The sequence below is a fragment of the Castor canadensis genome, chromosome 11, assembly GCF_047511655.1.
Source record: "Castor canadensis chromosome 11, mCasCan1.hap1v2, whole genome shotgun sequence".
In the NCBI taxonomy this organism is placed as follows: Eukaryota; Metazoa; Chordata; class Mammalia; order Rodentia; family Castoridae; genus Castor; species Castor canadensis.
In genome coordinates, this window is record NC_133396.1 from 52661065 (window position 1) to 52685603 (window position 24539).

The window sequence follows — 24539 nt, forward strand, 5'->3', positions numbered from 1 at the left end:
CAGACAACCTGTTTACCACACCTATGAAAAGCAGGTGTGTACGCATACCTGATTTAATTTGCAAATCAGGTGCAAGACTTTCTGGTTGCAACTTCTGTTCATGCCCCAAATTTCAGGTCTTTATCATCTTGAGTAAGCTCTTATCACACACTGAGGCCATAACTTTTGCAGTCTGAGGTATAATAGTAAAAAGAGCATGAATTTCTTTTTCCATGTTCACAAGTTCAAAGTAGATTTGTTCTTAGCAACCTCAACAAGTGATTTTTTTTCTTGTGAAGTCCAGAACTTTCACTCTTTTATTTAAAAGCAGCACTTCATGGCTTCTCCCTGGCATAGCTGAATTGCCAGTACAAGTGTTGCTTGAACTCGATCTCTGCAGTACTGTGACAGTCAATCAAATAACCAAGATGGCTACTACTGACTAACAGGAGGGCAGCATACAGGGCAGATACAGTGGGCCAAGGGAACATTCATGTCCCAGGCGGGGTGGGACAGGATGAGGTTTAATCATGCTGCTGAGAATAGTGTGCAATTAAAAACTTATGACTTATTTATTTCTGGAATTTTCCAGTTAATGTTTTGGGACTATGTTTGTGGGACAACTGAAATTGCGGAAAGCAAAACTGTGGCTAAGAGGAATGATTATATATGAAATAATATGTTTGCAGAAAGGCTCTGCCACTTTTAAACTTTATCTTCCTCTTGGTGGTACTAAGTTTGAACTCAGGGCTTTGCACTGGGTAGGCAGGCTCTCTACTGCTTGAGCCACTCCACCAGCTTTATCTTCCTTTTTGAGATAAAGCAATACAACTAGTTGGCATGGAGCAGGAATGCATATATTAATTAATAAGAGAGAATAATCTATAGAACTTTTTTTTTTTTTTGCAGTACTGGGTTTTAAACTCAGGGCCTCAGGCTTGCTAGGTACGTGCTCTACCACTTGAGCCTCTCAGCCCTTTTTTTGTGATGGGTTTTTCAAGATAGAGTCTCTTGAACCATTTGCCTGGGCTGGCTTCCAACATAGATCCTCCTGATCTCTATCTCCAGAGTAGCCTGGATTACAGGCCTGAGCCACCAGCGTCCAGCAATAGAATTTTTTTAATTTAAAAAAATATCTGGGGGTGAATCTGATTAGATTACTTTATATGTATGTATGAAATATCACAATGAAATCCATTAATACATTTATTATACACTAATAAAAATTCTATTTCATAAAAAGAATCTGATGTATTGACTTAGGTGGAGCAAACCTTTGAAAATAAGTGTAATGCACTTAGAGCTTTTCTTTCTCCCTGTTCCCACATTTTCTTTCTCAGGAATGATGCTTTACCTAGAAAAAATATCCTTATCTCAGTGTTTAAAAAAAAGTATGATGATTTTGGTTTTTGTACGTTGACAGAACAAATGCTTGTTCATTGAAATAAAGTGAGTCGAGAGTTAAAACCGATCACTGAAAAGTTTGCTTTTATAATAAAAAGGAGACTGTGAGGATAAAATATTATCTGACCGTTTGACCATTTAGAATATGATTTATTAATATCTATGCCCTGGAAGAGGGTGTTGGCATCCTGGCCCCTTCCTGCCTCTCTTTCACTTCCTGGCCTCCATGAGGGGGGCAGCTTCCTCGGCCACACACACACGCACACGCGCACACACGCGCACACACACGTGCGCGCACACACACATGCACACGCGCACGCACATGCACACACAAACGCCTGACTCACTTCCAGGGATTCTGACATGCACGTGACAAATGGAAAGAGGAAAAGAAGGAGGAATGGGAAGGTTGACCAGAGTAATCGGGGTGGCCGTGGTTTAAGTGCCTGGGCCACTCCAAAGTTCCTATGTTGGAAGGTCAGCCGTACGCTGGGGTATTAACAGGTGGCCCTTGGGGAGGTGATGAGGCCATGACGGCGGAGCCCTCAAGAGTAGGATTAATGTCCCTGTAAGAGGTTTCAGAAAGCGGCCTGGCCCTTTTGCCCTTCCCATCCCTTTCTGCCCCTTTAGCCAGCAGGTGCACAAGGCGCCATCTTGAAGCAGAGGACAAGCTCCACCCAGACACTGATCGATCTTGAATTTCCCTGAGAAGTTCAAGTTCTGTTCTTTATAAATCACCCAGTCTCTGGTACTTTGTGATAGCAGCACAAACAGCCGGGGGTCCTTAACCCTGAGAGGGCTTTGTGCGTGTTTCTGTGTTGTACAACAGAATGCCTGGCATGGCACAGGTGTGGAGAGGATGCTGAGTGGGTGAGCAAGATGCGTCACGAGTGGGTGCCGAAGGGAACGTACGAAAAAATGATGAGTGACCAAAAAATCGTGAAACGGCATGGAGGAATCTCAAGTGCTTGTCGCTAGGGTAGAGAGGCCGTCCGCAAAGGCTCCAGCCGCTGAGGCTCTGGAGGAGGGGACCATGAAGACCGGGAGAGATGACTGGTTGGCAGGGCTTGGGGCGGCAGGATGGACAGACAGCGTCCCTCAGGGCGGAACCCGGGCGCCCACGGCAGCCCCTGCACGCGCCAGGCCGGGAGCGCGCTTCACCGCGGCAGCGGAGCGCGTCGCCGTCCCTGGGACGACGATGACGTCACCTCGCCCGCCTCCGCTCCGCGTCTGCGCACGGCCCTAGGGGGAGAGCTCGAGACCCGGTCCGGGGCGAAGCCCCATGTTTAGAACTTAATTTTAATTTGCGGCTTTCTGTTGTGAAAGAAATGCTTTCTTTTCTCTTTCTTTTATTTAGAAATAAATGACACTTTCTTTCCTTTGGGCCGATTCCCTATTTTCCACCGCGCGGCTGGAGATCGCGTTCTGTTAAAAGGCCTGGCGTTGGGGAAGTGGCCGGGAAAAACAGCGGCTTTGACCCCGACGTGATTTGAACACGCAACCTTCTGATCTGGAGTCAGACGCGCTACCATTGCGCCACGAGGTCGCCGGAGGAGGGTGGCTCCCGGTCCTTTAAGGCTCTGGTCCACTCTCCCTTCCGCGGGGGCCCCGCGGCTTCCGTCCGCACCGCGACCGCGACCGACCGATCGATCGTCTGCGCGGGAGCCGCGGGGCTCGGGGCGGGGCGGGCGGCGCCTCCGCGGCCACAGCCGCTGTGACACCGCGCCGGGCGGGGGACGGACGAGGGGCACGCGGGGTCACACGTGGGACGCGACTGGGGACGGCGCCGGCCGGAGTGTGCTGAGACTGCTCTCCTCATTAAATGCATTCTCGAAAAACTGGACTTTATGGACAATAAAAAGTCCCCACCGCTGTGAGCATTTTGATGAGCCTCTTTCCAGGTCTGTCCTCAGATGTCCCCGGGTCCTCCTGCAGAGCACAGCAGTTACAGAAAACAGCAGGACAACAACACGGCTAAAAGAGCGTTCATCAGCCTGGGAAAAACCGAACCTGCGGCCGCCGCCAGGGCCTCCAGGTGTCAGCGAGGCTGCCGTCCCTCCGCGGGCGCACCCCGACTCCTACGGAGGTGCACCTGACAACTGTGCAATTTTGTTCGGTGGGTGTGTCTCTAGGTGTCTTTTGGTGATACTGGGGTTTGAACTCACGGCCTTGCTGGGCAGGTGCTGTACCACTTTTTGCTTTAGCTTGCTTTTACCTAGTGTCTCTCCCTTTTGCCTGGCCTTAGAAGAAATTCCCGCTCTCCTGGACTGTAGAGGAGCAGGCAGCACAACTGTGGACCACTAGGCAGGGCTGGGTTGTAGTTTTTTATTTGAGATAGGGTCTCACTGTGTAGCCCAGGCTACATACAGGATCCTCCCGCCTCAGCCTGCAGATTACAGGGTTGCACCGCCACACCCTGTGGCATGTCACTTTTGATCTGCTGGAGGTGCCACTCGTCTCCGTTTTCCTCACATCCTCCCTCCCCACGTGCCCTTCTCAGGACATGCCAGGAGGAGGTGCAGTGCCTTGTTACTGGTGACATTAACTTGGATCTGCTGTCTGCTGGATCTCCACTGCAAGCTACTTCTTCCTCCTTTGTAGTGACAGGTGTCTTGTGGTGAATGCTGTCAGAGGAGAATATCCCATTTCTTCTCAGACTTCAGCCGTTGATTTTAGCTCCCATCTTGACTGCAACAGTTGTTACTGTGGTGTTGGACTGATGGCGATTTTCTATTTTTCCCATCAACATTTATCGCTATAATTCTAAGAAAAAGCTGGGTTTTTCCCCTCTATTTATATATTCAGTTATTAACTTGCATCAATATGGACTAATGGATGTTGTTTAATTGACAGAATATCATTCTTTAATATTGCTGAAAGTGTTTCAGCTTTGGTCATTGGAAGCTCCTGCAGGTGTCTCATGTGTCCTTTTCACATGTCACCATCCTTTTTCCTTCCTCCCTCTCTCCTTTTCGTTCTTCACAGTTTACTGTATTTCAGTAGCAAACTTACAGGAACAGCACAGACGACAGACAATATTCACATCAGGTCCTCGCATTCGGGACAAATCAGGAAAGTACGGTGACAGTATGGAACCTGCAGCGTGATAAAAATGCTGCAGGTGCTCACTAGTCACCTTCAATATGAAACCCAAATACTGTCACTGTCCAGGAGAGCTTAAGGGGTTTATTTGTGACTGTTACAAACTTGAACTGCTGAAACTTGTTCACTGAAAGTTTTGACTTGCATTAAGGCTTTTCATCCTCACATTTGTGATAAAAATTCACAAACAGCTGGGTGTGGTGGCATCCCAGTTAGGTGGGGAACATAAATCCAGGTCCAGGCTGGCTCGGCCATAAATGCAAGACCTTTTTCAAAACCAAACGCTACAGAAAAAAGGGCTGGGGTCTGGCTCAAGAGGTGAGTGCCTGGCTCAAGAGGTGAGTGCCAGAACCACCCCCCCAAAAAATTCACAGACAACTGAAAATGGAAAAACTGTCAATACCTGTTTTCTGTCCTCTTGTCTTTCTTCTTGTAGTCACATGCTTGGTACCTTTGACCCCATGGTGAAAGATCTCATGGTCACAACTGCCAACAGCAGGAAGAACAGATTTTTTTTGTACGGGGAATGAAATGTTTCCTATCATGATGGATTCTTTCCCTGCTTCCCTTTTTCGAAGGGTACTGAGCCTTGGCGCTCTGCCACTTGAGCCACTCCCTCAGCTCACAGTAGACTCTTGAGCAGCATTGTCTTTTGGCATACTTGTCTTATGTTTGGCAAGGATGGCACACAGGTCAGTGTCTTCAAAAAAGTCACCCAGACAGGCCTCACCTGCTCCTGCAAAGCACCAACAGCTGTGCTCTGGAAACAGGTCTGTTTTGAGTTCTTTGCAAGTTCCTGCTCCAGACACTGGAAGTGGAGGCTGTGAGTCAGAAGCTCAGTGAAGGCCAGGCGCAATGGCTCATGCCTCTAATCCCAGTTACTTGGGAGGCAGAGATAGGAGAATCATGCTTCAAGGTTGGGCTGAGCATAAAGTTAGCAAGACCCTATCTCAATGAATAAGTTGGATATGGTAGTATACTCTTATAATCCCAGCTACATGGGAGGCAGATGTAGGATTATGGTCTGAGGCTAATTGGGGCAAAAATTTCAAGACCCTATCCGAAAAATAAATAAAGCATAAAAGGCTGGTGGAGTGGCTCAAGTGGGAGAGTACCTGCCTGAGAAGTGTGAGGCCCTGAGTTCACCCCCCAGTCCCACCAAAGAGAGAGAGAGAGAGAGAGAGAGAGAGAGAGAGAGAGAGAGAGAGAACATCTAATTTCTCAGTGTCACAGTTCCAGGCCTTTGAGGGAGAAGTTTCTTCACTCCTTTAGCAAAGGGTGATTTCTGGAGGGCAGCTCTTGTTGCCAGTTGCTTTCTGGTTTTCCTGGGTTGACTTGCGGGGAGTCATCTGTGTCCCAGTCATGTGGAGACTTCCTCACTCCTGTTCTTTTTGGCTGGAGCTCGGGGAGCTGGAGTAGAGGCAGCACTGGCTAGAGAGAGAGGTGGTATACCAGTGGCTGGAAGAGCAACTCCACCACTTTTTCTTTGGCAGTACTGGGATTTGAACTCAGGCCCTTGTGCTTGCCTGGCAGGTGCTGTACCACTTGCTCGTGCCCAGCCTGTTTTTGCTTTAGTTACTTTTCAGGTAGAGTGTCATGTTTTGCCCAGGGCTGGCCTCACATTGCACATTGCTGTCTTCTTAATGGCCTGAGATTACAGATGACAAGTGAACATTGCTACAACAGTAACAGTAAGGTCCTTTGGAGCATAAAACATGCAAAATAAAACATATGACAGGGGACAAAGGGCAAGGAACAAGTGGAATTAAACTGTTAGTGTTTATTGCTTTGAAACAGTGAAATACGAATTTCAAGACTACTCCAATGAGCCAAAGATTCAAAATTCATAGGGAATTTTAAGGGGAATTATTTTCAAATATTTCAGTCTCAGGATTCTTTTATACCTTAAAAAATTATTGAGGAACTCAGTGACCTTTAATTAATTAATTAATTTATCGGTGTTCACTGTATTTGAAATTAGAAAAACGTTTGATTAGTTCATTTAAAATAGCCTTTTATATGTTGCACAAAACCGTATCTTAATGAAAATATTTTCAAAACAAAACTTCATTGCAAAGAGTGGCACTGCTTTACATTTTTGCGCGTCTCCGGGGCTGCTTTGCTCAGGCTGCCATGACAAAACACCACACTCAGGTGGCTTAAAGAGCAGAATTTATCCTTCCCACACTCCTAGGGCAGATCCCACAGCAAGGTCCGCAGCGTCTGGGCATCTGGCAGCCGCCTCCGTGCTTCCTCATGAGGTTGGGCCTCTGTGAGAGCACATTCCTGATCTCTCCCAGTGTAGTCAAATTGGATTAGGGCCTCCCCTGGTGACCGCATAATCACAATAATCATTTTAAGTGTTTTTATAATCACCTTTTTTTAAAGGGTGATGACGATAGGAGTAAATTACCTTTAAACTTTTATCACCTATCTCCAAATATAGTTACATCCTGAAATACTGTTAGAGCATCAGTGTTCACTACTTGTGTCCAGAATAAAGTATCTTATAAATGAACAAAAAGCCCAAATTCTCACAAAGTCTCAGTAAAATTCTTTAGCAGGTACCTCTCAAGAGACATTAGGACCAGGTGCAGTGTCTTACACATGTAATCCCAACTACTTGGGGGTCAGAGATTAGGAGGACTGAGTCTCAATGCCAGCCCAGGCAAAAAGTTAATGAGACTTCATCTCATCAAGTAACTGGGCATGGTGTTACACACCTTTAATTCCAGCTATGAGGGAGGCCTAGGTTGGAGGATGTGGTTCAAGCTGGCCTGGGCAAAAATATGATATCCTATCTTAAAAAATAAAGGTATGCTTCAATTAGTAGAGCACACACCTAGGAAGTGCAAGGCCCTGAGTTCAAACTCCAGTACTGTTAAAAAAAAAAGTATAAAAAAACCAATAAGCACCTAAAATGGGGCTCACCATCACTGGCTACAGAATAGATCTGCAGGGAGGTATCAGTGTGCACGAGGCCTGAGCTGTTTGGATTGTGACCAAACAAATGGCCCCAAAGGCCCATGTGTTAAAGGTTTGGTTGGGACTGGAACCTTCGAGAGGTAGGAGATTTTTAGGGGCATCCCTGGAAGGGACGTGGGACCATGGCCTTTTCCTTTCTCTCTTGCTTCCTGCTCAAGATGAGTGCTATCTGCCACACATTCTCATTGTGACACACTCTGCTATGCCAGGCCACAGCAACAGGGTCAAGGAATCATAGATGAGCTTCCCAATCTAAAGGTTTATTCCGAGAATAAACCTTTTCTCTTGATAAGCTAACTATCTCAGTCATTTCATTATAGTAACAGGAGGCTAGCTGACTAGCACAGTGGCTCTGGCACCTTACCACTCCATTTAAACTGCTGAAGTCAAAGTAGTTTATGTCACCCCTATGCCATAACCCAATGGGTGCTTTTCAGTTCTTAGGTCATTTGAATCTGCCGACCATGCTCCTCTTGTCAAAATGCTTTCTAAAGCATGGTTTAGGTGTAGTGAGGATTAGGAGGCAGTAAGCAGCAACCACCAGCCGGCATCTGCTATAACGTGAGCTACATAGTGAGACCCTCTCCCAAAAATCACATGAAAAAACTGGAACCTTGTAAGTCATCAGACCAGGCGTGGTGGGGCATGGCTATAATCCCAGCACTTGGAAGGCTGAGGCAGGACCATTAGTTTAAGGTCAGCCTGGACTACATTGCAAGTTCCAGGCTCTAGAGTGAGACATCATCTCAATAAACAACCACCCCCTCCTAGCCCCCCACACAAACCAAAACCAAAGGGAGCAAGGGAAGCTCAATGAGGAGTGATCACTTTATCCTCACTGCGAAGTCACTCACTTATGGGAATGCTCACGTCATGCATCCAGTAAGCCCTTTTCCAACATCAGATGCATATGTATCCTGGCATCAGAGGCAGGCACAGGATGTTCTTACTCATCTCCACTGGTGTGCAGCCCATCACAGCCTCATCTTTTTGGACATTAGGTCCACCGTCTGCTGGGGACTTCTGGTATCAGCCACAGCCTCTGTGTTCTCATTTTTATTTCCAGAACCTCCAAGCCCTCATTTATGGACCTGGGATTTCTTGGCCATTTCTCCATAACTCATCATACAAAGCCCTGAGCCTGTGCACAGACCCATCTGCAGCGCACCTCCTTTTGCCACTGTGACCTTTCCTTTGGAGCCACATTGAAAGTAGAGCTACGTTCTGCTCTATAGCCTGGGTCCCAGGTCCAGTTATTCTTAAGATATTTTTTCATCTGATATTTCCATCTCCACCTCCATATGAAACCCCAGGGTGGGAGAAATGGGGAGCTGAGAAACTTCTCTGCAATCTATGCAACATCGGAAGAGATTGCCATGCCCTCAGAATTGTGAGCACCCCTCTGCCCCCCTCAAAGTATATCCAGCACCCAAAGAGCAGCTCCTGGCATAGTAGTTGTCCAAGAAATTAGCTTCACAAGAAAATGGTTTTTCTTCTTTTTATATAAATATTACATGCTCATCGCAAAGAAAAAGTTAAAACTACAGAAAAGTCAAAACACTTGATAAGTCCACCAACTCTGAAACTATACCTAACTTTTTTGGAGACTATCTTTTCATTTTTCAAAAGCTCAAATAAACACATAGTATTCCATATACAGTTTTATACCATACATGCTGGATTTACATTTTTTCTGTTTTTTAGTCTCCCTTGACCCTTCTCATGTCTCCTTTTCTCCCTCCTTCAAGATAACCAATACTGACAGCCTGGTGTATTTTTTCCAGATCTTTCTTCATGCACAAGTAGTGACACATGCATGCACAGACAAAAACATGGTATGTGTGTGACCATAATTTTAACAAAAATGAAATCTTGCATATGTGTGGCTGTTATAGAGCAATTATTTATCAAAACACTGTGGGAAAACCTTGAAGGCAATTAGTATAGATGTAACTTATTAAAAATTACTCATGCTGTTCTAAAATATATCAAAATTTATCCAGGCATTTCTCTATTAATAGGTTGTTTCCAATTCGGGCTTCTTTTCCCTTCTATAAGAATACTTAAACATCCTTACTTACTTGCATTTTTATGCATTGATGCTGCTTTTATTTCTGTGGGTCGGACTCCCACCTGAGAGTGCTGGGTCAAAAGGTACTTTTAGTAGTATGTATTGCTGGACCGCTGGTGGAAATGTAAGTTACACAACCTTTAAGTAGGAGTACATCATTTCCCAGAACCGTTAGCAAAGAACGGGTTAGTCTTTGCCAATGAAGTTTTCAGCTTATTAGCATTTTAAGTTTGCATTTCCCTGAGTACTACTTTGTTTCAAATCTTTTCAGAGGTTTGTGACCAGTTGGAGTTGTTCTTCTATAAGAGCCATTCACTCCAGTTGAATTAAAGACTTAAATATATAAAAAAATAAAATTATCAAAACCTCTGAAACAAATTTAGAAGTTTATGTATAACCCAGAGATTAAGAATACTTCTTTTAACTAAAAAAATTAACCAAGAACCTAAAGAGATATACTTTACTCAAAAATTAAAATGTGACTTTATAAAAAGTATAAAGGCAAATACTGGATTAAGAAAAACATTTGCTACACATGACAAAGGATTAATGCAAAAAATATATTGAAGAAGCACCTTCAGACTTACAAGGCAGACAAACCCATAGAAAAATAGGCGAACTATGTATAGCAATTAGTTTTAATTTGTTGAACAAGAAAGCTATGAAATCTGGATAGAGGTTTTTCTCCTGTCCACTATTTTTCTCTGGTGTGAATTGTCTTATAATGTCTAAGACCTAATGTGATTAAATGCCCTATTTTTTTTTTTTGAGGTACTAGGGTTTGAACTCAGGGCTTTATACTTGCTAGGCAGGCATTTTATCACTTGAGCTACTGCTCCAGCTCTGTTTAGTATTGAGTTTTTTTAAAAGATAGGTTCTTATGAACTACCTTCCTGGGCTGGCTTCAAACTGTGATCCTCTTGATCTCTGTCTCCTGAGTAGCTAGGATTACAGGTGTGAGCCACTGGTGCCCAGATCTGGGATTAAATGCTTTTCACATTTATTTAGTGTCTCTCAGTGTATATTTTCTGGTAAATTTCTGCTGAAGATTTTCCTCCATTCATAAAATAGAGCCCATAAGAGTCTTCCTACCGATCTGACATCTGGACAAATGACTTGGTGTCTTCTATATTAACTGAGTTGCTCTCTGATGGGTTCTTTGATGTACAGTAAGGCTTGAGCTACTCCTGAAGGCTTTTCCACATTCGTTACATTTACAGGGTTTTTCTCCAGTGTGCACTCTCAGGTGTACAGTGAAGTCTGAGTTAGTTCTGAAGGCTTTTCCACATTCCTCACATTTATAGGGCCTCTCTCCAGTATGAATCCTCTGATGTAGAGTTAGCTGAGATACAGTAATACAGCCTTTCCCACATTCCTTACAGGTATAGGGCTTTTCTCCACTATGTGTCCTCCAATGCACCGTGAGGTACGAACCCCTCCTAAAAGCCTTTCCGCAGACATCACACTTATAGGGTTTTTCTCCACTATGGATTTTCTGATGTTCTGTGACATGCACCATCTGGCTAAATGCTTTTCCACAGTTGGTACACTTGAATGGTTTCTCTCCAGTATGTGTTCGCTGATGAGTGTTAAAACCTGAGTTACTTGTGAAAACCTTCCCACATTCATTACATTTATAGGGTTTCTCTCCAGTGTGCCTTCTTTGATGCACAGTAAGCTGTGAAGTATTAGTGAAAGCTTTCTCACATTCGTTACATTTATATGGTTTTTCTCCAGTGTGGGTCCTTTGATGAACAATAAGGTACGACTTAGTTCTGAAGGACTTTCCACAATCGTGACATTTATAGGGTTTTACTCCAGTATGAATTTTCTGATGCTCCTTGAGATTTACCATTTTGGTGAATGCCCTCTCACAGTCAGCACATTTGTATGGCTTCTCCCCAGTGTGAATCCTCTGGTGTACAGTTAAATGTGACTTTATTCTGAAGGATTCCCCACATTCGTTACATAGATAAGGTTTCTCCTCAGTGTGAATGCGCTGATGTATGATCAGTGATGAAGAGCGCATGAAGGCCTTTCCACACTCACTACATTGATAAGGCTTCTCTCCTGTATGCATTCTGTGGTGTACAGTAAGGCATGAATAATTAATAAACGCCTTCCCACATTCATTACATTTATAGGGCTTCTCTCCTGTATGGATTCTCTGATGTTCTGTGAAATTTGCTATGCGGTTGAATGCTTTCCCACATTCAGGACATTCATAGGGCTTTTCCCCAGTATGAGTTCTGATGTGCACAATCAGGCTTGAATTACTTCTGTAGGCTTTCCCACATTCATTACACCTAAAGGGTTTCTCTCCAGTATGAATTCTCTGATGCACATTAAAAATTGTGGTATTCTTGAAAGATTTCCCGCACTCATTGCATTTGTATGGTTTCTCCTCAGTGTGGGTCTTCTGATGTACACTAAGGTACGACTTATTCCTAAAAGACTTCCCACAGTCATTACATTTGTAGGGCTTCTCACCATTGTGAGTCTCCTGATGTCTTGCAAGTTTTGATTTATCACTAAATGCTTTCCCACACTCGCTACATTTATAGGGTTTTTCTCCAGTTTGAATTCTCTGGTGCTGATTAAGGCGGGCACATTGGCTAAAGGATTTTCCACAGACATTGCACTGATAAGGTTTTTCCTTAGTATGAATTCTCTGATGTACCATGAGTGATGAAGAAGCAATGAAGGCTTTTCCACATTCATTACATTTATAGGGTTTTTCTCCAGTGTGAATTTTTTTATGTTGACTAAGATATGAGGGTTGGCTAAACATTTTCCCGCATTCATTGCACTCATAGGGTTTTTCCTTTGTGTGAGTTCTCTGATGTTGAATTAGTAATGACTTATATTGAAAGGCCTTTTCACATGTGTTACATTTATAGGGTTTTTCTTTATTATTGGATTTTTTTCCCAAAGTAAGTTCTGAAGTCTGCCTTATGGTTTTGTTGCTTTCTGTATCCCTATAAATTATTCTCCTCAAATGGGCATCTGTAATCAAACTTAAATTCTCTTGGAAAATTTCCTCATGTATTTGGCATTTGCTGTGGGTCTCTTCTGTGATAATTCCTGGTTCTGGAAAAAGAATAGACCCAAATCTAAAGTCTTTTTCACCAGTAAGGGTTTTCCTGTGTGTCACTGTTCTTTGACTCAAATGACTCTCCTGACTATTTTGCAACCTCAACATCCTGTCACTCCATTTCCATAATCCTCCCATTCTGGAATCCCATAGATGATCTTCTGTGAGTTTCTTTAGAATAGTCTCTTCTGATAAATCTTCAAAAATATCCTTTGTTAATTTAGCATTCTTGATTGCAGGTTTGCTCTCAAACTCTGGTTGAGGGAGGGAAGAGAAAAATTGAGTAAGTCCTATTTCCTAAATTGGAAAAATTTCACCAAACATGGTAATAAAATGAAAAATGGGCTTATAATGAATATATGGATTTAACTGCTTCACAATAGACAATTGTAGGTAGCGTTGAGCAAACCAAAGTAGCAAATTCAATGAGATATTTCCTTATTAGAAATTGTTCAAAGCACTCTTTAGGCTGTAAGTCTCTCTAGTATTTATTCCTTTTATCCTTCCCTTAAGAACCAACCTCTTTAGAGAGCATTCTTCATTAGCTGTCACTATTTCCTTACTTCTCATTTATTCCACAAACCAGACACCTGTCCCCAGCCATATTTTCCTTCTATTTGTTCTCATTCCTGCTCAAATTTCCATGGCAAAGTAGTTTATTCAGGTCTTTGTACATACTTTTTAATAGAACTTTATGTAAGAAAATACTGATTTTCAAAAGAGCAAGTTGAATAATGAATTAGTCAAAAATGAGTATTTATAGCTACTTATATTTCAGATAATGATAATTATTAATCAAAGGTAGCTTCTGCAACTTTTTATGGGTTCTAAGAAAATTTCTTATTGTTTGTTAAAAATTAAAGAGAATTCTACTACAGGGGCAGTCTCACAACCTGTTTGTCTAGGCGATATGTCTTCTTATAAGTTTTGTGCTGTTTAAAACTTTGAATCCATTTGTAGACCCCTATGCCTAAATGCTTAAAAACAGACAGGATCAAAACCTTTTGTGGAGAGTCTGATTTTTTAGTCATGTTTAGGCAATAAATTTTGTCTGTTATTATGCTTTTATATTAATTTTCTCTTATGATGTTGCTGATTTTTATCATTCTTTTCTGCACCTTTACCTGGTTTTAATTAGTTTGAGCATGATTTCTATTGTCCTAGGGAATTATATTGCCAATATCTGACAGAAAGTTTTGTTGTCAGAATTGAAATTACAGAAAATACATTTCTAACACCAATTTAGGCTTCAGGAATAATGAATTTAAAATGTCAAAAAGACAAATTTGCTATAAAGTGTTCTACAAATTATAAAATCCTAGGGTTTCAGAAAGGTCATTATGTTAACTAGCAATTAGAAATTTTATTCAATAAATGTACTTGCAGACAATTCATTAAGATATGTGAGCTGAGCTGGCAGAATGGCTCAAGTGGTAGAGCACCTAGGTGCCTGGAAAGCCTGAGGCCCAAAATTAAAACCATAGTACCATCAAAACAAAAAGGCACTGAGATGTAGCTCAGTGGTAGAGTGCTTGCCTAGCATGTGTGAGGCCCTGGGTTCTATTCCAGTGCCAAAAAAGAAAAGACCAAACGAAAAACAAAAGATATGTGAGCTAATTACTTGCCTTTTCTGAGTAAAATGTAACTTCCAAACACAAGAATAAATAGAAATGAAACTTATAGACAAGGCATGTGCTTGTCATTCCTCCAACAGCAGGAAACTTAAATAGGACGATCTTGATCTAGCAAAAAGCTAGATACTATCTCCAAAATAACAGCGAAAAGGCTCAAGCAGTAGAGTGCCTGCCTAGTATATGCAAAGCTGAGCTCAAACTCCAATGTTGCCAAAAAATAAAGTAAAATAAAAAATCAGTTATCAGGAATGTAAAGGTGGATATCACTTCAGAACTATACAGAAATTCAAAGGATAAACAGAGGACACTATGTCAATAAATTTAAGTTTTGGGTTAAACGAACCAATTCCTAGGTAAGCATAACTTGTTACATTAAATCAAAATAAAAAAAAAAGGGAATAGGAATAGTTCTGCGAGCACTCAAGATACAGAAGCTGTAATTAAATACATTCTGCTTGAATTCCTCCAGGCTAAGATGAATTCTGCATATCACAGCTGATGACCTTGCCTGTATTTTAGAGAACAGGCAGCTACATCATGGAGTGCCTTGACCACCAGGTGACTAGTCTAACCCATCTTCTAATCTTCCCTAGTGTTACAGCACAAAATCCTGACCATCACCTGCCGAGCCCTGCCTAGACCGCTTCTGCTAACCCTCTTGTCTCACTGTATGCCAGTCCGCTTCACTTGTGCTTTCACATTAGAGGCTTGCTTTTTCCTATCAGGTTCTTTACTGCTGTTCCCTTTGCCTGGGATGCTTCTCTTCTCTCCCCTGGCTGCCTTCTTCTCACCCCTTGGGTCTCATCTGAAGGAGACACCCTAACCCTCATCCTGTTACTCTTCCATATCTCCCCGTTTACCTTATCACTAAAAGGTATTACAACCACTGTTTAGTTTGTTTTTCTGTATGTACTTACTAATTAGCTATTTGATGAAATTCAGTGTTCATAAGGGAAGGGATGTGTTCCATCTTATTCACTGTTGTTCCCCTAGTACCTAACATAACTCGCAGCATATAAACATACAATAAATATTGACTAATATGAATACTGCATTCTGATTCTCAACAGATTCCTTATTGTATTCTCAATTAGTTAAGAACTTAAAGGAGGGGAAGAAGTTCCCCCTTGAGGTGCAGCAGCCTTGCAGGTGCAGCAGACTTTAGGTAAGAATGTTACATCTCAAGCAAACAGGATTAGCATAAAAGAAATCAGTGGTGACCCTTAAGAAAGCATTTTCAGAAAAACAAAAGAAACATCAGGTAATGGTGAAATAAATGAGAAAAACATCAGGTTAACTGCAAAGGACAGATTTGAAAGGAATATGTCAAAATAAAGGAATTTATTTTGAAAGGAATGTTTGAATAAAGCAATGAAGGAATAATTGTGAAAATTGTGTCCCCAAGAAAGCAGAGTAGGATGGGACAGGGAACAGAACCTAAAGTGGAAAACAAAGGGGGAGAGAAGACAGAGGGTAGTACGGATGAGCAGGGAGAGAGAGGAACAGTGGGGGGTCTTTCCCTTTACGGCAGCTTTAGAAAAGTACCACCACAAATAATTCATATGCTCATTGAATAGCTACCCCATGACCTACTACTTGAAATAAACCCAATTTCCTGATCAGATTAACTCACTTGGATAGGGTGTTCTTGAAATTTCTCTCCCTACCGCCCATGGTCCTTTCCCATTTTCCATATGAGATATCATGTCTGGTTTGGAAACTGCAAGCCCTGTTCAGAAAAAAATAAATAGGATTCATTAGAGCTACAAGTAAGAAGTATTGCCAAATTCAGTCCCAGCTCTTAGCCTTCTGTCTACCTTGGTCATAAGAAGTTTTAGAGCTGTACAGCCCAATATAATTGCCATAGCCACAACTGGCTATTTAAATCTGAACTCTAATTAAAATCAAGTAAAATTTAAAATTCAGTTCTTCAGATGGACTAGTCAAATTTCAAGTGCCCAAAAGCTAGACTGGTGAGCACCTGCCATATTGGACAGCACAGATACAGAACATCCCTATCACAGTAGATCATTCTATTGTATAGTGATAGTCTAGAGAATTACAAAGGCTCTCCAGGGAGTCCAACACTGTTGTTCTGGTCTGGTGGGATAACAGATGATGGGAATAATCTGAGTTTAGAAAGAAAATGAACATATTCATTCCTTTTTTTCTAGAGGCAATAACAATTCCCATTTATGGAAGTGACCAGAAAAATCTTTGGTCCGAAATCTGTGTCTCTCAACAATCTCCAAGATTGCAAAGAAACATGTGTTTCTTTCTCAACAATGAGCAGACCATTTAATTAAGAGTAAGAAATAGCATAATACAATGAGCCCATAAGGATAAGATATTTTGATGCTTAACTGAACCAAAATTCAGGAGAGAACTTTAGAGACTCTATATCCTTGGCAAACTTGGTCAACTGGACAAATCCATCAATGCTGAAGAAAACTTATCCTTACCCAGGGAGACCAGATTCCTATAATTCTCTAGCATCACATCCTTGTGTAGGTTCCTCTGTGTAGGGTCCATCAGCCTCCACTCCTCCCATGTAAAGTCTATAGCCACATCCTTAAATGTCACCGATTCCTAAAATAAATACAATGTGGTCACTCTGGGAGTAACTGTTAGACAAATAGTTAATACAGAATGGGGAAAAACTCCAGAAATCAGAATCATGAAATGATTATGTAGACAAACCCATTTGATCCTTACAGAATACATGACAAGGGGTTGGGGATGTAGCTCAATGGTTAAGTGTTTGCCTAGCATGCACAAGGCCCTGGGTTCAATCCCTAGTACCACAAAACGAAACAGAAAAACCAGAATACATGACAAGAAATTTAAAACCACAAAAGGAAGTCAATTCTATCTTCAGAGCTCTACCTGAGAGTAGGATTCTTTCTAGATTAATTCAAATTTAGCTTTCTATAAATTCTAGATATTGGTCCTACCACATTACCTGGAATCAGACAGCATGTTTTCTTCCTTCCCTTGAAAGTCTTTAAAATACTTGATTAACTGCTAGTAGTTTCCACCCAAATCATCTTTTCTCCCTCAAAATGCTGGCTTATCTATAATCAATCTTCTTTCAGCTCCAATTGAGAGAAAACCTTAAGCAATCTCTGACAAAGAAAAGAAAAGCACAGGACTCTGGGGAAGTTCTTTACTCAAGATAGGAGAATATATACACACACACACATATATTTGTAAGAAATGAGACAATGAACCATCAAAAAAGTTTTTTTTTTGGCAGTATTGGGGTTTGTACTTGCTAGAGAAGTGTTCTAGGTAGGTATGTTCTTGTAGGTATATAGCCACACCTACAGCCCTTTTTGCTCTAGTTAGGATCTCACATTTTTCTCCAGGCTGACCCTGGATTGTGATCCTCCTACCTCTGCCCTCCTGGCTGCTGGGATTACAGGTACGTACTATTATGCTTGGCTTGTTGTTCTTTGGTGGTACTGGGGGTTGAACTCAAGGTCTTGAGCTTGCTAGGCAAGCACTTTACCACTTGAGCCACGCCCCCCAGCCCTTTTTGCCTTGATTATTTTTGATAGGCTCCTGCTTTGTGTCTGGGCCAGCCTGGACTACACACTCTTCTTATTTATGCTTCCTAAGTAGCTGGGCTAACCAGCACTCACCACCATGCCCAGCTTTTATTGGTTGAGATGGGATATTGTGAACCTTTATGCTGGGCTGTCCTTGAACTACAATCCTCTAATCCCTGCCCCTGAGTAGCTAGGATTATAGGCTTGAGCCACTGAGTGCAGCACTTTCTTTTTGAAATAGAATCTTACTTTTTTTTTTTTTTTTGCCAAGGCTGGCCTTGAACCATGATTCTCTTATCTCTTCCTTCCAGGGAGCTGGGACTATAGACATGTACCACCATGCCTGGCCCAAATGTATTTTTGGATTTTTCCTTTTAGCAGCATTTTCCTGGGGGGCCATACTTTGTATTAAACTTGGGATACTGGGCTTGGTAGACAAGTGCTCCACCACTTGAGCCATGCCCCCCGTCCTAAAAGGTATTAATGGTTACCTATGGGGGAAGGAAACAGAGTAGAAAGGACTGAAATAGAAGATACACTTATTGTGTGTATTTCGCTTTTGAACCACGTAAATACTTTATATTTTATAAGATTCCTATAAGTTAAAAGTAAAATAAAACTGGTTGACAACATACACACTCATCCAAGTTTTGAGTAATTTAAAAAACCAGTTAAGTTTTCTGTGTATCTCTGTGAGACATACCCTAAGTAGAAAAAGAGTTGTAAAACAAAAGCACAAATAAAATGTCTTCAGTAAATATGATTATTTACTGAAATGTTATTCTGTAACTATAGTGTGTGGAGTGTTGAATAAAGCAAATTAGTCTATTAGTGTCGTTAAGAACTAATAAATTTGATCTGGGCACTGGTGGCTCACTCCTATCATCCTCAAGCTATGCGGGAGGTTAAGATTGAGGGGATCCCGGTTCCAGGCCAGCCAGGGCAAAAATAAAAAGTTCATGAGACCCTATCTCAATGGAAAAAGCTGAGCATGATGGTTCATGCCTGTCATCCCAGCTATGGTGGGAAGAGTAAAATAGGAAGATCATAGTCTAGGCTAGACTGGGCAAAAAGCAAGAACCTATCTCCAAAATAACCAGCGCAAAAAGGGCAGAAGGTGTGGAGGTGTGGCTCAAGTGGTAGAGCACCTGAGCACCTGCCTAGCAAGTGTGAAGTCCAAAGTTCAAATCCTAGTACCACCACCAAAAAAAAAAAAACCTAATAAATTTGTCATGGGAGAAAAATGGTAAGAGTAATATTGATGAGATTAGGTTAAAAACTCCACAGTTCTGAATTCAAATTGGAAGTTTCAGTACAGACTCATGAATTATTTTATGCTTAAGAAAAAAAAAGCATATTAACTACCTTCATTTATCCCTAGAAACAATAACCAATAAGGTAGAATTATACAAACCAGACTGTGCCCTCTATATATTACTTCCCACTAAAAAGAACCAGGCCTGGGACATTACGACACATTAAAAAGCAAGAAAGTTATCAAGGACTACTTAGGGACATGTCTAAAATACAGAAGACAACTTGAATAGGTTCCCACTGGCCAATGATGGGACAATAAGGATAATAGCTGCAATGGATTAAAAAATATCTAACATAATAAACTATTAAAAAAAACCCTCACTGATAATTTTTTACTGCATGGAAAGTGATAAATAGAGAAAAAAATTAACTCCTTGACCTCCTTTTCCTATGGGAACTATAGTCTGTACAGTGATCTAATGTAATCAAATAGTTGGTGAGGGGAAGTTTCTTTTTATGAAGTATTCCAGTTATAACTGATGAAGGAAGGAAAGAATTAGATCACCATTCTGTAATTGCTAATGAATTAAAGGATCATATACTAGCAGCTTCTGAGTAAAGGATAAATGAATTCACTTTCATCAATATCAAAATGCCCTCAACATTCCTGGCAATCTACTATGTTATGTTTCAAGGCTTTATTTATACTTCCATATTCTACAAGCAATACTTCATTCATGCTTCACACGACAAAACCCTCTGAAGTTTATGATTATTTCTTCACTTTCTGATGGTTTTTCCTTTGAAGAGTGGGGAAAATATGGTCTTTAAAATATTTTTGGTAATTTAGATTATTTCTAAAATTAAAGTTTTATTTTCACTGCAAAAAATTTCCAGACAGCTAGAAGGGCACTTGTTTGTTTCAACTATACTATCCCAGACCAACTCTATTCTTAATATAGAAAAATAAAATTGGAAACCAAATACACAATACCCTCAAATTGCTAATTCTTAGTTTAGAAAGTAGTTAGTTCATCTAATACATTGAAGGAAACCAAAATGGAAGTGTACTATCTATGGAAACCAAAATACATTGCCTTGTATTCTTTTCTTTTTTTTTGTGAACTCAGGGCTTCACGGTTGCTAGGCAGATGCTCTTCCACTTGAGCTACTCCCCTAACCCATCTTATATTCTTTACCTTAGAGGCACTGAGAAAACATCATTGAGCCAGGTTAATATGAAATTTTCTTCTTGACAGAGTTTGAGAAAGTAAAAATTAGCTCAGACTAAGAAAGTAAAATTTTGCCTTCCCATTTGTCAAATTGGAACAAGAAATAGGTAAAACCAGCTGAAAAGTTAACAGGAAATAATGGTTCTCCCCAGATCACAGCTATAGTTGTAAAGTGTCCTAATGACCCCGTCTTTGCTTTCTTACTAAGAAACTCTGTCTTCTAAAATAATAGATTGTCAGAACTTTTAGTTTGAAATTGTATCAGAAAGAAGGAAAGTGACTTTGATGCTGAACCGTTCTTGATTTCCCACCTGGGTGAAAACCTTCGCACAATAGATTTCTGAATGTGACATTTTACATTTATCTTAACTTTGTTTCCAAGACAACAGAACTCCGGGCTCACTCTGGATATGGAGCTGACTCCTTTATACAGAGCCCACTTTGCTTTAAGCCTATCAAATCACACATTTCATTAAAATTTCTCCTGAACTCCACCTTTTCTCAAAATGATATTGCAACCCTAGCTCCTCTGTCTTTTGGTATGAGGTATTCCTCACTGCAATAAGCCAATGACACTGAAAGTTTGGGCTTTGAACAGAAATTCTTACAGTAATTCTTACATCACTAATAAATCAAGAAAATCTCACTTTATTTAAAACCTTCTTATTTAAATCTTTTCATTTGAGGCTATGCTTATCCAGTTATTTATTGTTAAGAAAATGTCTACCTAAAGTTGTAACCTATATTCTGGTACTATGAAATTCACTATTTATGACTCCTTTAATTTGAGACTTCACTAGCATGTACCTCAGTCTTATATATTAGTCAAAAAATATCAATATTCTTTCCTTCATGTGTTCCTTCTGGTCTGATTCTAATCATCATGTAAATGTAAGTTCTTCATCAAAGAAGTTTCTTTGTTAGATGTTTGAACTAAAAACATGTACCTGTGAATAATGGACAGTGTTTAGCACTGAGCCTTCTTATTTTGAAAGAACTAAGCTAGGAAAATAAAACTATTTTAAAATGTCAACAATACTTATCCCAACAACAAAATAAACATGAGTAAAAACCAATGAATAAAATAAAATTAGTGACTTGTTGAAAACCATGAAGATACTGATTTTATTCAAAATTAAACAAACCTAAGTACAGTACTTATAAAAAGGATTCAGAATTTAAGGGAGAGACATAATAAACAGCCAGGGATGTCCTCTGTTAGAAGAAGAAAAATAAAGCATAAAGTAATTCACCATGTCAAAAATATGGCATTTTCTTAAGGTTCAAGATTTGAATTCTAAAATTATCAGTATTTTAACCTCAATTTTTAAAGTAAAAAATCATTAAAGGACAAATTTAAGAATCATTAGTCCAGAACTACATTTCAAAAACAGTATGTGTAAGACTGAATCTCAGAATATATTTTTTCATAGAAACAAAAAGAAAAACCAAGTTTTACACAAAACATTTTTGGAATAAAACCAACTTTCAAAGTAAAAGTTTCAAAAGTAAAAACATCATTCTCCTAAAAGCACAGTGAACACATGTCAAAGATTTACTTAAGTCATTAATCCCTAATTTGTCAGCACCTTCATAAAACTGGTTGGAAAGACAGAGTGCAATAAAATGATGCAATAAGACTATGAAATTAGATACAAACCTGGTTAATGTTTGCTAGGACAATAAAACCTTAACTTTGGGTATTACCTTATCTGCAAGGTAAAAATAATCTGCAAGGGGTTAAATATTGACTATCAATCAATAGTAAATAGTAAGTCAAACCTATCATATTAGAAAAGTTTGTTAAACAATGGTCTAATATGATAAATTTACCTTTTGCTTTATTTCATTTTTCTTAAGGTACAAGGGATTGAACTCTGGGCCTCATACTTACTATTTGGCCAGCCCTTTTTTTGTAATGGGTGTTTTCTAGATAGGGCCTCATGAACTATTTTCCTGGGGCTGGGCTGGCTTTGAACCACGATCCTCCTGCTCACTGCCTCCTGAGTGGCTAGGATTACAGGCATAAGCCATTCCTGGTATTTTTAATTACATTGGGTCTTACTATACAAATCAAGAGCAAGCTATGTGATGACAAGATACTTTATACCACTAGCAAGGATGATGTGGCCATCTGTCAAATTTAGGGCTGCCACCACTACAAGGAAGGAAATCTGCCAAACGGATGCCACCAGCTCTGGGCACCACACCTCTCAAGTATTCACTGTGAATTTCTAATGAACCAGGGAGATGAAGAATTAGGGACATCCCCCTTACACAATGCAGGCATTACCTTCACAAATTCTGCTTCTTCTGCATGAAGGTGAACATCTTCATCTGGCTGGATAACTTCAGAAATCTGAAGGGACACAGGATAAGATTCTTATTTTTTATAAATGACATGAAATTTTACTATACTTTTCAGGAGTACCTATCCATTTTAGATTTTTATGCTATTTAAAAAAAATTGTGGATAATAAATGTATTTGCTTAAATTTCATTTGGAGAAATATTAACCTAGTTCCCCCTTCTCAAGTTCTTGTCTAAAAAAACTACAAACATTCAGCTTTCGGAAAATTAGGGATGATATAAACTCTGATAACAGGGAAAGGTGTGAACATGTCATTATAACTAAGAGGCAAACTGAATCTATTGATCACATAAAACATTTTCATTTGCATTTCTATTTTCAAAGGCATCTTTTAAGGACTATTTACAGTTATATAGTCTGGTTACAAAGAATAATTACTACTAGTTCTTACAGATCATTACTGTAACAAATTATATGTATTGGTATTAACTTTCTTCCTAATCTCCTCCTTGAAAAGTCACTGCTAAAGGCTGGCAGAGTGGCTCAAGTGGTAGAGTGCCTACCTAGCAAGCATAAGGCCCTGAGTTCAAACCCCAGTACTGCCAGAAAAAATAAAAAAACCCAAACCTGTATCCCTAAACTTTAGCTGGGTGCCAGTGGCTCACCTGTAATGCTAGCTACTCTGGAGGCAGAGATCAGGAGGAATGAGGTTTGAAGCTAGCCCAGGCAAATTGTGAGACCCTATCTTGAAAATACTCAACACAAAACAGGGCTGGTGGAGTGACTCAAGTGGTAGAGCACCTGTCTAGCAACTGAGTTCAAACCCTAGTACTGACCCCCTGTTACCCCCCTAAAAAAATTTCTGGACCAACACATGGTTTTCATTACATTAGTACTCATCCCAAACACACTTAAGAAAACATGACTGGGTGCAGTGGCTCACACTTGTAATTCCATCTACATGAGAGGCAGAGATCAGGAAGATCACGGTCTGAGAACAGCCTGGGTAAGTTAGCAAGGCCCTATCTCATGGTGGAGTGCACCTGTAATCCCAGCTATATGGGAGCCATCAGTAGGAGGATCACAGTCCAAGGCTGACCTGGGCAAAAATGCCCAAGACCCCATCTGAAACAAAAAGGGGTGGAAGTATGGCTCCATTGGTAGAGTACTTGGCCAGCAAGTACAAGGTTCTGGGTTCAAACCCCAGTATGGCAAAACACACCCACAACCCACACTTACTCTTAAATGTCTTTAGGGGAGCTGGGCACTGTGGCTCATTCCTGTAATCCTAGCTACTCAGGAGGCAGAGATCAGGAGGATCATGGTTCAAATACAAGTCAGGCAAATAGTTCCTTGAGACCCTATCTCGAAAAACTCTTCACAAAAATAGGGCTGGTGGAGTAGCTCAAGGTGAAGGCCCTGAGTTCAAGCCCCAGTACCACACACACAAAAAAATGTCTTTAGGGAAACATTAATTTCCAGACCTGTGTTACAACTTTCCAACTTGAATCACCAGCTCACCCACTGTCCTTTGCCTCAGAACCTTGCCCTTTTAACTCCCTGTCACTTGAAGCATCTTCACAAATACTTTAAGACAATTTAAATCCCATTTGTAACTAAGTACCAGTAACTGAGTACAGTAACTGAGCACTCTAACCATTCTCATGACTGAGTTTCCATGACTAACTGAGGTAACACTATGTCCCATTTCTTTCCTTACCTAGCACCCATCTCTTATCATACTGCTAAGCAACTACCATTCTAATTCACCTGAACAAATTACATAACTACTCTTTTCAAATGCTTTACTCTCAATGAGACTCTAAGCTCCCTCTAGTCAAGCACTGTGTCTGAAACTTACCTTTCTCTCCACATCATCTTCTAAGCTTGACTACTTCTTAATGGGTAGAAAACAGGAA

At 40.7% G+C, this 24539-nt stretch overlaps 1 protein-coding gene and 1 non-coding gene across 2 annotated transcripts in view; both read right to left on the reverse strand.

Annotated features, from left to right (window-relative positions):
- Znf287 (zinc finger protein 287) overlaps positions 1 to 24539 on the reverse strand; it is a 64284-nt gene that overhangs the window by 35859 nt on the left and 3886 nt on the right. Inside the window, exons 3-6 of the mRNA XM_074046794.1 lie at positions 22603 to 22668; positions 16732 to 16858; positions 15903 to 15998; positions 10904 to 12889 (exon numbers count right to left, since the gene is read on the reverse strand). Coding sequence (XP_073902895.1) covers positions 10904 to 12889; positions 15903 to 15998; positions 16732 to 16858; positions 22603 to 22668 — 2275 coding nt within the window. The remainder of the gene's footprint in view (positions 1 to 10903; positions 12890 to 15902; positions 15999 to 16731; positions 16859 to 22602; positions 22669 to 24539) is intronic.
- On the reverse strand, positions 2858 to 2929 carry Trnaw-cca (transfer RNA tryptophan (anticodon CCA)). The gene has a single exon. It is a non-coding gene; the product is annotated as a tRNA-Trp (tRNA).